This window comes from Rhagoletis pomonella, unplaced genomic scaffold, assembly GCF_013731165.1.
Source record: "Rhagoletis pomonella isolate Grant_MI unplaced genomic scaffold, Rhpom_1.0 Rhpom_scaffold_00004, whole genome shotgun sequence".
NCBI lineage: Eukaryota > Metazoa > Arthropoda > Insecta > Diptera > Tephritidae > Rhagoletis > Rhagoletis pomonella.
The window spans coordinates 63,725,302-63,738,930 of record NW_023458558.1 but is presented as its reverse complement, the minus strand read 5'-3'; the positions used below and the strand labels follow the sequence as shown (position 1 = coordinate 63,738,930).

The 13,629-nt window shown below is 37.0% G+C and overlaps 1 protein-coding gene and 1 long non-coding RNA gene across 2 annotated transcripts; both read left to right on the top strand.

The window, feature by feature from the left end:
• Window positions 1-1,275: 1,275 nt before the first annotated feature.
• On the top strand, window positions 1,276-3,223 carry LOC118737978 (metallothionein-4-like). The gene is made up of 2 exons (XM_036468820.1): window positions 1,276-1,417; window positions 2,909-3,223. Exons 1-2 carry the CDS (start codon window positions 1,393-1,395, stop codon window positions 3,010-3,012), a joined length of 129 nt encoding a protein of 42 aa, XP_036324713.1. The 5' UTR covers window positions 1,276-1,392; the 3' UTR covers window positions 3,013-3,223.
• Window positions 3,224-3,875: 652 nt separating this feature from the next.
• Window positions 3,876-4,336, top strand: LOC118737976. Its single transcript, XR_004992861.1, has 2 exons — window positions 3,876-4,177; window positions 4,229-4,336. It is a non-coding gene; the product is annotated as an uncharacterized LOC118737976 (long non-coding RNA).
• Window positions 4,337-13,629: the final 9,293 nt, after the last annotated feature.

The window sequence follows — 13,629 nt, the reverse complement described above, 5'->3', positions numbered from 1 at the left end:
TGCACACTGCACCGATATGCAATTATTGATTGAGATAAGTATTTACATGTACAATGTGTACTGTGTGTGTATGCTCATTAGGGTGGCACAAAGTAAAGTAAAGTCGCAATTTAATGCTCTCAGTCCCTAGATTGTTCTTTAGCGATAAAAAATATGCCCCTGTTGTTTTTAGAGGTCGCTCAAAGTTTTCCATGTATTTCATATGGGAAAAACACATGTTCGTATTTTCCGATGGAAAGACTATATATGTAACTATTTTTCAATAGTTACTATTATTATAGGTCCCCCAAAAAATAGAATTGTGGACCCATAAAAATCGTTAGTGTCAAAAAATGGTAAAATAGACAATTATGTATTATTGTTGGAAGTCTCGGGAAGAGAAACAGAGTTTTCCGATCGAAAAATATTGACTTTCAAGAACGCAATATCATTTCTAAGAAAATATTTTTTTCAGTTACTATAAAATACCTGGACTAGTTTGAGCGGCACCTAAATATTTTCTGATTTGAAATAAAAAACAGGGGAATACTTTTATTCGATATAGGATAATCCTAGATGGTGAGTAAATTAAAATTCCGACTTTACTTTTTTACCACCCTAGTGTTCACACATATATGCATATATATGTGCATATGATTTTGCTTTTAACTGCAGTGGGAGAAATAATTAAGTGCATGATCATTAAGGCGTATCACGAAAAAAGTTTAGCGTGTCAGTTTTATTTGCTAAATCGCGTTTTTGGCTATAACCTTCTTATTTGATATCCGATTTTTAAAATGGTCTCGAAAAGGTCTCGCTCAGGACTATAATTTGTTGAAAACCCCGTTTTGATTTATACGTTCACTCATTTTGCTAATACCATACATAGATTTTTATTTTTAATTAGTAAATTTATAAATTCAAACGGTTTTTAAAACCGAAATTGATTAATGGCAAATTATAGTCCTGATTGGGCCCTTTTCGGTGACATTAAGATTTTAAATATAGGATATAAAATAAGAAAGTTATAGTAAAAAATGCAATTTTGCGGTTTGTAACGGGTGCCTAAAAAAATTTTACACCCAACATTTTTTCTCGACATACATAAGTATTCAAATAAAACTCACATACTAAACTTTTTCGTGATACGCCTTAATGAGCATGTACTTAATCATTTCTCCCACTGCAGTTAAAAGCAAAATCAAGTGTTTAAATAAAACTGACAAACGATAAACTTTTTTTCTTTCATATGTCGTGATACCGCTTAATGCTTATAGGTATGTACATATATATAAAGGCTTCTGCCAGTCTCACTGAGTAATAAGTAGTTTCACAAAGGGAATTGTAGACGTAGTTTCGTGAAATCTTTCTTGGAGGAAAGAAGTACATTTTACATAAATATTCAACGTTAAAATGGGTTGTCCAGCGTGTTGTAAAGGTAAGCTAGGAAAATTGTAAATATAAGTGTCGTGCATTAAAACGGATTTAAATCTGAGTTACGAGAGAGCAGATATAAATGTGTATTTAATAAAAAAAAATTAACTAATTTTATTTTCGGTTTGGCTAATTTTGCGTTGATATCATTGTAAAAATACTCGTAACACTGAAAGTGTTTTGCCCAACGCATTTTTGGGAGCCGTACAAAATTGTGCTTATCTACCTAGCCATCTGAGAGTGGGCCTCCTTCTTCCGCTGCTACCACCATCGGGTTCCGAGTTGAATACTTCCAGGGTTGGATCGTTTCTGTGCATCTCGTTGTAAGCTCATAGTTCCACATTCTGCGATATTTGCCGCCGCAAACGCGCGAAGGCACGTGCCTATATCTTTGCAGAATCGCACGTGAAGGGCCGTTCCATCGGGTTCATGCTTCTCTGTAAAATGAAACAGAGCAACGGTGAAATACTTATAGAATGTGGTTTTGGAAGACGAGAGAGGACCTGGTGGCAAGAGATGGTACCGGCATACGCCACCAATTTTACGCTCTAACAGAAAATTGTCTCCGAGTGAGGAAGTTCTGAAGCTGTTATTACCAAAGAACTTCTCAATACTGACGAAGCTAGTGACGTAGCTCTGGTTTATTTTACACAGCCATTTTGGGTTCACAGGATATTAAATTCAAACATCGCGTCGTAAGGGCAACTCCTTTTCGTGCTATCGAAGCCAAAACATTTTCTCGAGGGATTTTTCCAAGATTTGGCTTATGGTGAATACATGGTCTTTGGTGGATTTTCCAGGTCTAAAGGCCGAAACCGCTAGACAATATCTTGTTTTCTTTGGTAAAAAAGTTGATCTTGCGTTAGTAGTTAAAACTGCATACACAAAAATGTTGTAAAGATTCAGATTAAAAAAGCTCGAAATTTTGATGAAAATTTGTTGAATATTCCTAAGTTCTGATTTATAGAACTTTGGGTAAAGCTTCGACAATATTTTTACAGAAAAATAACAAAAAAAAGTTAACTTGGAAATCGTTGTGAATATTAAAAAAAAAAATCAACACGTGAACACTTGTGTGAGTCACTGTATATGTATGTATATTAAAAACATATGAGAAAAATCTCACTTTCTGGATGTTGTATCTACTGCCAAATGCCATCTTAATTTGCAAGTGTACTAGGGGATTCACATGGCCTCATAAAATTATAAGTTCGAAAGAAAAATCTTCAAAAATTATACAAGTTGTTAGCAACCCTTTAAAAGTGCATATGTTATGCCTAATATGCAATGTTTTATAATGTGTTAAACATCTTGTGAGTACCCTGACTATATCTATCTGAAACTTACATCCATACGTATCTTAATCTTCTTCGAACCAACTCAAGGATATCAAGAAACTTTTAATTAAAAAAAAAACTCAGAATAAAACACTTTATTATTATTGAAAATGCCATTTGTTCACTTTTATCAATTTCCTATTTTCTTTTATCTTCAGATTGCAAATGTTCCGCTAACAAATGTGGTGACGGATGCCCCTGTGACCAGCAATGTAAATGCAAGTGCAAGACCGGCGCCAAGGATGACTGTTGCAAGAAGTAAACTGATATATCTCCATATGTGAAAAATTCTAGAATGCCACATACATTTATATGTAAATATGTATGTTAATAGACATAAATTTGTGTGCAATTTTGACTAGTTGCCGGCATGGAATATAAAATTGAATAATTACAAATTCAATAAAAAATACTTTGACAAAAAAACTAGAATATGTTTTTAAAAGCCACTTAATAAACAAATCCCCAAATGAGATGCGTCGGCGTAACGTTTATCATGTCCCAAAAGGAAGTTATGAAATTTCCGTTTTTTAAATGAATGTAAAAACTCGCAAAGAAAAAACCTATATGTATACTCATACATATGTATGTATGTACATTAGGGTGTCCCTTAAAATGAAATTTTAAGTCTCACGCCCTCAATCGCTAATACAACGGTCAAAGATATCACATATAAATTTTAGTCCCGATTGGAGACGGTTAAGGCATGTCGCACAGGGGTCAAAGTTTAGATTCCTCTATGGAGACTCTAAAAATTTAAATTAATTTTTTTTTCATCTAATACCCAAAATCGATACTACTGTACTCCTGACTGGAGTCGGTTAAGGCGTGTTGCACAGGGGTCAAAGTTCAGATTTCCCTATGGAGACTCAAAAATTTAAATTAATTTCTTTTTCATCTTACCCTACTCAAATCGGGACCAAAATTTATATGTGACATCTTCGACGTTAGTAGTATCGATTTTGGGTATTAGATGAAAAAAATATTAATTTTAATTTTTTGAGTCTCCATAGAGGAATCTGAACTTTGACCCCTCTGCGACATGCCTAAACCGTCTCCGATCGGGACCAAAATTTTTGTGTGATATCTTTGACTATATTATCATCGATGTGGGGGTTGACGTTTAGGAAATCTGATGTAATAATGTACTTAATACATTTAAGGACCACCCTAATGTACATACATAACGTGCAAATGAATTCTTGTTCACATAGTTGTGTACATATTTACATACATACATACATATACATATATGTGCTTATGGCCTTTAAAAATTTATAGACTTGTAAATTTATTTAGATTGTCTCTGGCACATAATCACACAACGTCACAACAGTGCACAAATGCAATTGACGTGATGCACTGCCGCTCAAGATGAGCTGCGAAAGCAAGCTGCTGCACTACTTCCATATATAGAATATAGAATAGTAAGTAGTCATCGTTATTCACTACACTGCTGACGATGCAATTCCTTACAGTCAACACTAACCACTATCAAGCCTCCAGCTTGGGCATAATAAAAATCGTCCATTGATTTATTTACGAGCTCAGCGCCTGCGAAGTGTCCTTAGCAAAGGGACTTTGAATTCGCTTTTATTTATTCATTTTAATACTTTCTTCTTCGCTTCGGAAGCTTCGAAGAGTGGACTATGCGGTAGTGCTCGTAGCTCAACATGCAGCATATGTGTTCTTGAATAAACCCTTCTCGGCTCACCACCACTCCTTCGAGTGACAAGCGAGCGCATTGCATTGCCTTGACGTTGCATTTTTGCTTTGAAGTTTACTATGCCTTTTCCGCTATGCATGTACTTCAATTCGCTTCATTTCCGTTTACTTCTGTTTGTGCCATTTATGTGACCATCTTTCAATTGTTTTAGTCTTTGCCGTTATTCTATGGCCACTTGCATTGTCACAAACATAGCAACCAGCAGTTATCGTATCATCCTCTGCGCCATCTGCTATTTGTACTCAATCTAAACCATTTGGTGCCCGTCAACTTCTTTTTCCTTCTGGTTCAAAGTTTTAAATGAAAATTTCATTTGAATATTTATGAAGATTTATACATACATACATGCAGGTTGCATATATTTTCCCTTTTCTCAGCTGTTTAGGCTATGCAAAGGACATCAAGTGGTTTTGCAAATTGAAAAAGTGCGGTTAAAGTGCAGTCTTCTTTAAACGACTTGAGAAAATATGCTGAGTAAAGTTCAAAAGAAATTATACCAAAATATGGTTAATGCAATTTAACGGATCAAGATTTTTTTGAGAGTAAATACAGCTTTCTATATTTAATTTCAAGCTGGAAATAAAAATTATAGAATTCACAGGTAAGTCTATATGATGCCTTTTCTGGGGCTTCTTGGACGGAGCAAGGCAAAACATTTCTGGGATCTTGCGACGTCTACTACAGCTGCCATCTAAAGGAGTGAAAATTCGGTGTTGGTTTTGTGGTGGTAGAGAGACTCCGTCGCCGAGTACTGTCGTTCGTAAAAAGTGTCTAGCTACAATCCGCATTAAAGTAAAGTTCTTCACTATCTCGATCGTTTTCGCCTGGCCCCGACGGAAGAGAAGGAAGATCTCTTTTATGAGCGCCACGATATTAAAATCGTGCATAAGGATTTCAATTCCAAAGTGAGTAAGGAGGGATCTTTGGCGTCACTGTCGGAAAATTCTGCCTCCACGACGAACCGTCTGATAACGGACTGAGGCTTATCAACTTCGCTAGGCTCCGAAATATGCTAGTGCTAGGTTCGTGCATAAAAAAACCTTCAAGCTACTTGGCTAACTCCAGATCGAAAAACGATAACCCAAATCGATCATGTTGTGAAGGCACGCTGCCAGTGTTTTAGACGTACGTATACTCCGAGGGTCAAATATCAACTCGGACTACTTTCTTGTTGCAGCCTAAATAAGCGTCCGCCTCTGTTCAGCAAAACGTGTGAGTCCAACAATGCAAGAAAAGCTTAACGTCGCAAAACTACAATCTTAACAGACGGCCAATGCAAGCGCCACTCGACTTCCACACCTGCTCTCAGAGAGTTCTCTTCAACAAATCGACACCTACGAGAAGTGGAACCACATTTCCCGCCCATTGCGTACCGCCGCCGAAGAAGCAGTTGGACCTGAAAGAGCCTGAAAGAACAACTGGTACGAGGATTAATGTCACGAGACTGTAGAAAAAAAAGATGCCGCCTACTGATCCGCACTGCGATCGGGCGCAATGCGAGATATGTGGAACGGTTATATGGAACTGAAGAGAGAGGTGAGACATATTTGTAGGTTTAAAGACCAGGGCAAACTCATGTAAGAATAATCATGGCGACCTAGTGACGGATGTCAACAACATACAGTTTTGGCTGCATTTAAAGTAGTAGGAAAGAAAAATCCGAGCCTCCAGTCAGTCGATGATGTTGAAGTCGATGTCCCATCGCCTGACCGCCTGCCAGCTTATCTATTCAAGCACATGGATCAACTCTTATGCTATGATAACTGGAATTTAAGTGTGCTTTGCCGAATCCACAAGAAAGCAGATCCTAACGAACTGATTTGGCCTTATCAGTATTGATTTAGACCTAGTAAATCCACCGTAAAGCAGGTATTCACAGTATGCCACTTAGAATAGACATACATACACCATATATTTGTCGATTTCAAAGCCACTCTCCACAGCACGAAAAGAAGTTGTGTACATGCCGCGGTTTCTGACTTTGGTATCCCCGTGAAACTAGTACGGCTGTGTAAAATAACTTTAAGCAATACCATCAGCTCCGTCGGAAACACCAATCCAAGCCGTATAATACCAAACGAAGTTTCAGACAAGAGGACTCCCTGGCTCCAGATATGTGTCACCTTCCGATTTATTCCTTTTTGGTATTCTTATGGATAACTCGTTATCTTAGGGGAGGAGTAGTAGTATAATCTAGCTTTCGCAGATTGTGCGACAAAGTTTCCATGACATTTTCTTGTCCCATTCTGAAGTCTCTCCATGGCTGAATCGCATTCAGCCTGGCGGCACCAAAGTCGGCCGGATCGTATCATAGAGATCCATCTTTGGTACATTTAAAATGGATTGCTATAGTCGTATTTCAGGTATTTAGGGTGGTAACTGCTTTGCTGAAGCGGTGTTCGAGTGGAGTTTCATGTCTAGAATAACTCCAAAGAATTTCACCTCGATTTAGGAAGTGAGTTCTTTCCCGTTTTATGACAGTGGCTTGAATGGATGAATTTTTGATTTCCTTGTGGAGGTGGCGCGGCAGGTCAAATTGTGAACCTAAACTGTTCAGAGACACACTCAAACACACACAAAATATCTCGTTAAAATAGCTCCAGTCATTTAATAAGGGCGCACTTACAAACACATATGCAGAAGAATTATACATATGTACATACACATATACCACGCTTGGTCACAGTGAGGGGCGGGGCTTAGGTTTTTATCACGTGGTTAATATCCTCTAAGGAAATCCAGATTTTTTTCGAGACTCATTCAAATATGGCGCGCAGTGTTTGGCGCTTTTTAAACTCACAGTACTTTTGTTTCTATAAATTAAGTTCTGGTTACGATATATTTTAACATAAGTTTTATCTTGATAATATACTAAAATTGGAAAAAGTGGGTCAGGTATAAGTGGGTCGTTTAAAAATTTTCTGTGAGAGAATTTATATGGCCATCAGTCTATGTATGTATGTCATTTTCGCCAATTTCTTTAGGTGCTTCTGAAGTTGAATTGAAGTTAAATGCTCCAACCTAAAAACTGTTTTTAAACAGTATCCCACAATTTTAAATTTCGGCCCAAAGTTGGCTGATGCAACTAGCATGTGGCACTACGACATCAACATCAACTCGAAACAAAAGTAAACTGTTCGAACATACATAGTACAGTGAACAATCCTACAGCAATGCGAACAGCGAGTAATTTTCATTGTCACGTGGCAGTAATTACCGGTGATGATGTCACACATACAAAAAGCCACGCCAACACACACAGGCAAACACACATAAATGCACACGCTCACGTTAGCACTTTTAAGAGCGTACAAATGCGAAATAGGAAACGTGGAAAAACACTGGCACAGCGTGAGTATGCTACTTGAATAACAACACTGCAACCAAAGTGACTCCATTTCTGAGTGTATCCTTCTGGCAGACGCGCACTACTTCGGTGGAGTTCGGTGGTCCTATGTATGTGGACGCACATAATTTCGATTCATTGAATTTTAACGCGTCGCTATTGCAACACTACACGCAACATGCGAACATACAGATACATATGTACATATGTATGCATTCACACGCCTACTAATGTAACTATACATGCATATATATATAATCAAATATATGTACCCTGCAGAAAAAAGAAAACTATTCAATGATACTTCTAGTTTAATAACTGGTATAATACAGTGCAAGGCCTGACTAGTTAGTTAACGGGTATGAGCAGAAGCAGAAGCTGATGACATCGTGGCTGGTAACAACTGTCTTCGATGTGCCGTGTGTATTAAAAATGTAATACCTTTTAAAGAGGAAAAAAATTTGGTACTTACACTTTTTCTTGGCCCAGCTTCTGGATTTTTAATGACAGAAATACCCTCGCAGGTTTGTCATTGCCTTCCGAAAGGAGCGGCGGATCTTGCTGGGACCAGGGATCGAACCCAGTAGTAGTACACATCTCTAAGCACTCGACCATGGCGGCCGCCGAAACCGGCATCCATATTCTGATAACAAGTTGGCAAACGGTGACCTTATCCTCTGGTAATTCGTTCGAAAACGCCTATGTATTTCGGTTTCAGGCTACAACGATATCGCAGCTAACTACATGATATTGAGCTAGCAAGCATGGTCACTTTTGAGGAATTTTCGCCGTGTAAGTACAGGATAAGGGGATCCATTGACTACCAGGTGGCTAGAGGCTGAACAAATCACATCACTCGTTATAGCTAGGAGTTCAACATTCCCTCAGGCCCATACTGCAGCAACTACATGGAAATTTTTATGATATGGAATCATATCCACATCTTCTACGCTATTACAGGTTTCCGCTTTTCACAACTTCTCGCTCTGTCTCTGGTACGTTCCACTGTAGCATCGCAACCAAAGTTATAAGTTTATTTGTTAGCTAGTTATATTTATTTAGACAGACATTGGTAGAACGCTAATATTTATGTTATAAATAAGATAGAAGGCGAACCAGTTGAGCTGCAAAACCAATGGGATATAAACTTTTTCAGGGCGTAGAACTTTCACTACAGGGTAATACATACATAACATATACATGTGTGTATACAAATGTACATACATTCATAAATAAGCAAATGCATTGATAATGCGCGATAACTATTGCACGGATACATGAGAACAAGCAATGTTTGTATAGCGCATTGTTGCAGAGTACGTACATGGATGGCATGCAACAAAAAACAACAACGTTTATTGACCATGACTTTTTGTTGTTATACACGTGCATATGTATGTAGGTGCATACAGCTTTGCAAATGTTTATTGGCTTTTAGTGTACATGCAGGTAGGTATCTGCGGTGCGTGCTTTGTTGTATGCAACACCTAGCGTAGTTTGTCTGATAGTAGCTTTATATAATGGTATAAAATACACATATCTACACGTATGTATGTATAGATGTTTGTGCATACTAGAAGCAAGCAAGTCGAACTGTCATTAAACCATGTCCCTTTCATGCTTCGACAGACGCTAAAAATCTATGTAGTTATTTTCAGTGCTTCTTTTGCTTTTGTTGTAATTGTTTTTGTTGTCACCTCAACATTTTCAGATAATAATTGTATATGTATGTATGTATGCAGGTGTGAGTGTAGATGTTGAGCATGCCTGCTTGAAAATGGCTGCTGTGGTGGCTGTCAGCGCCGCCGGAAGCCACAGGAAGGCGGACATCCGTTTGACAGCGGGTGGCAATGATACAACAGCAACAACAACAATAAGTACAACATAACACCAACAATTACCAACAAAGTTTTTATCACAACCATGCAGTCACATAACAAAGCCGTCGCAACACTCTCCAAACACCGCCAGATTCAGCAAAATCACCACAAAGCTGCCGATATTCAAATTGTGGCCCGCCAGCTCCGAAGGTACATCCATACATACATATTTGTTTATGTGCACGTTTATTTAGTTGAGGTGAAAGGACTTCACTTTCGCGCCACAATCGAATTGCGGTTAGCAATGCTTGCATTTGCGCGCATTACTCACAAATACACAGACGCATTTCGATTCACTAATGGTGTGAGTGTGCGCGCGTGTGTTTTTCTGTTGCAGTACGTTAAGTGACAAAATTGTTATTGTATTTTCACTAGCGGCCAAAAGCGGACAAATGAATATTTACTCGTACAGTCGTGCACTGCGATATACGAGGCCAATTTGGAGAGTAAGTGACTTTTTGAATAAATAATTTTTTTTTCAGCAAAAAATCTTTTAATTTTTTTAAAATTGTGTCCGCCTTTCCCTATTATGTAATTCCTTCCACGGCCCTCCGAAGAAGTGTTTGTTTTAGTGATGACTTGTTCATTTAACCCACACCTTTTACCGCCCAGCCATGTCTTTGGGTTTAAAAACAGCAAGTAGTCGCTGCGGGCTAAATCGGGTAAATATGGTGGAGGGTAGGAGTTCGTAGCCCAATCGATGGATTTCATTTTTGGTGACTACACACTTACCCTATTCAAGGAACTCGACGGGAATGACACCGCGAGCATCCCAAAAACAAACTGTGGCCATGACCGTGAGAGCGACTTTGGCCTTCTTTGTTGCACTCCTTGATTATTCCTTGGTCTCTGGTGTGCTATGGTGAGTCCATGTTTCGTTAACGCTTATGAAACGGCGAAACGTACGCAAAATCACAGCGCACGAAAATCACTTTTTCCATTTCGTTCTACACGAGGCTGACATGACAGCCAACACAAACTAAATCGCTCTGCTTGCTCAAAATTGTACAGTAGTATAGTAATCGAAGGCAGTTGACGGGAGCAGTATTGCATTAAAAGTTACTGCATGGCAAATTTCAAAAAATCACTGACTTTTCAAATTGCCCTCGTATATATAAAAATACTAGGATATGTACACACAAACAAATTCGCAAGCGAATAAATGTATGCACGCGCGAAAAAAAATGTTGATTTAATGCGTTTTTGATTATACATTACCGGTAGCTGTGAGGTCTTCAAACAGGAAACACATTTTTTCCAAGCGAAATATTTATTTAAAATAAACAAGCGTGAAATTTATTGTATTTCATTTGCTAAAATTTTGCATGAAAATATTTACAGGCTTAAATCTTTAAAAGCAGATTTAAATATTTAAAAGCAGCATTAAGTGCGACTCCTTTATGCTTACTTACTTTCTCCTTTCCACTAGAAGCCTACAGCCCTGTGTCAATCTATTGTGTCGCACATTTACTGTAATTTTCTTTCGTCTCATTGAAAGTGTCGCTGACAAATTTTTATTTCTGCAGTTGATGGATGATTGAAAAAGTGAATGAATGAAATTTTAACCTTCAATTCCACCACGTGAATAATACAAAGTCATTCGACCGTTAGCCTTGTCTGCTAAAGCAGACTCAGTGGTGTATTGATTATTTTTATGTTAGGGTAATATTAAAATTTCGAATGTAAAGCTGTTATTTTAAATTTATAGTTAACTACGTGCTTTGCGACGCCTTAAAAACCCCTTAGCCTTGGCCAGGACAAAAGGAGTGTTGAAAAGCAAAAAGGTATGTAAAGTAAAAAGACTTCGGGGACTGCTACTAAAACCCCAATCCCAAACCTCGTCAAAAATGTAATCCATGCGAATCCGATAAATAGTCAACCAAATCGGAAAAAATGCATACAATTTAAATTCTCGCATTTTTGTGTAAAAAAATGGCATAGTACAACATATTATTATTTCATATTTTACACTTATTTGAGAAATCTATTTAATTTGCCGCACTTACTTCCTGAAACAAAGCTCTAAATATCCTTGGTTATAAGCACTATATCTTTCAATAAAATACAACAATATTTCTTTGAAAAAATTAAATTTTTCAACGGCAAAAATAATAGGTAATGTCCGTAACGTCACGTGCCAAACGCACATATACAATTACATATTGTAAACTTCATTATTTTTTCTTCAAAGTATTATTTTAGATTTTGATCTCCTAGAGTTGTAAAACTATCAATGAAACTATCAATAGTATCGAATGGTTCTATTTTCTTGCACTATCGAATGGTCGTTGGCCACTATCGATAGTCTTTGTATATTTTTCGATTTCGATAATTCTTTTTTTATCGGAGAGGTAAAATACTAATTTGGTTTAGATCCGATCATTGGATTTGAAGAAATTAACGGTACTCCTAAATTTTTGTATGGGGCTTGAAGTCGGTTATGTTTTTTGCTTAAAACTTACTTGTTTTTATATCTTTTAAATAAAAGCTCCTTGAGGAAATATACATACATATCGTTTATATTATATGTACTACATAGTATACATTTCTTTATTTTTAAAAATGAGAATTTGGCAACATTTATTTGCTTACACATCACTATTTTTATGCCTTTCATGAGCATGAAATGGTATTATAATTTTGGTCCGATATTTGTAAGTACAAGAATAACAAGACACAAACCATTAAAATCTATACATATATGGACAGAATGCTAGTCGATTTAGCCATGTCCGTCTGTCCGTCTTTTTGTATGCGATCTAGTCTCTCAGTTTTCGAGATATTCAAATAAAATTTGGTAGGTGGGTGTATTTTTATAATGCATTGATCATTTGTCGGAACCGGAAGAATCGGACCACTATAACATATAGGTCCCATACAACTGATTGTTCGGATATGAGATTTTTCGTTATAACTCCTCCATTTATGCAGCTACGAACATGAAATTTTGCAATACTTCCACCCGTTATCAACAGAACTTACAGTGAAAATAACAAAGATCGGGTCACTATAACCTATAGCTCCTATACGACTTATTGTTCAGATATACCATTTTTCGTTATAATTCCTGCATTTATGTAGCTAGGAACATGAAATTTCGCACTATTTCCACTCATTCTCAAAAGAATACTTACAGTGAAAATGGCGAAGATTGGGTCGCTATAACCTCTAGCCTCCTTACAACTGATTGTTCCGATATGAGATTTTTATGATTAAATGATTAATGATCAATCAATATATCAATTAATTAATCAATTTTTAAAACTACTGAGTGATGAAACCTAGATGACCAAAAGAGAAAAAATGCTCTTTTGTGAGGAATAATACATTGAGTGGTATGGGAACGTGAGGTAAATATTGAGGCGAAAAAACTGAGTTAATTAAAGATAAATTTAGTTGAAGTTTATTTTTAAGTCAAAAAAAAAAGAAAATCATAATTTACTCTCTCTCTGTCTCTGCGAACTCTGTCTTAAAATATCCTACTCAAAAAATTTTTAAAGGTTTTAAAAAGGAGATTAAAGTAAATAAACAGGCTATCTGATCCATAGACCGGCATAACTGCAAAGAAAAAGGTTCCAACCCCGTGGACCTAAAAAGTTTTCAAAATTATATTTTCGCGCTGTGTTAGGATGACCGCATGAAAGCTGTAGCCAAGAAATCTCAAAATTAGATCTTAAAGCTTCAAAATGCTTTTAAAGTCCGAGTACGATCATTTTTCACCAAAATATAGTGTATCAAAAATCACCGAAAAAAATTAGAAAAACTGTTTGCTACCTTAAAGCAAGGACGTCCACGCAATGGACGGACAACTTCGCAAAATAAAGAGGCCATTAGCGAAGCTTTTTGGTCTAGGACCAAATCTACAAACGGTTGTAGCAATAAATAAGAAGAAAGAATAGCCCATATTATTTAGGGTTCCTTTAAGTG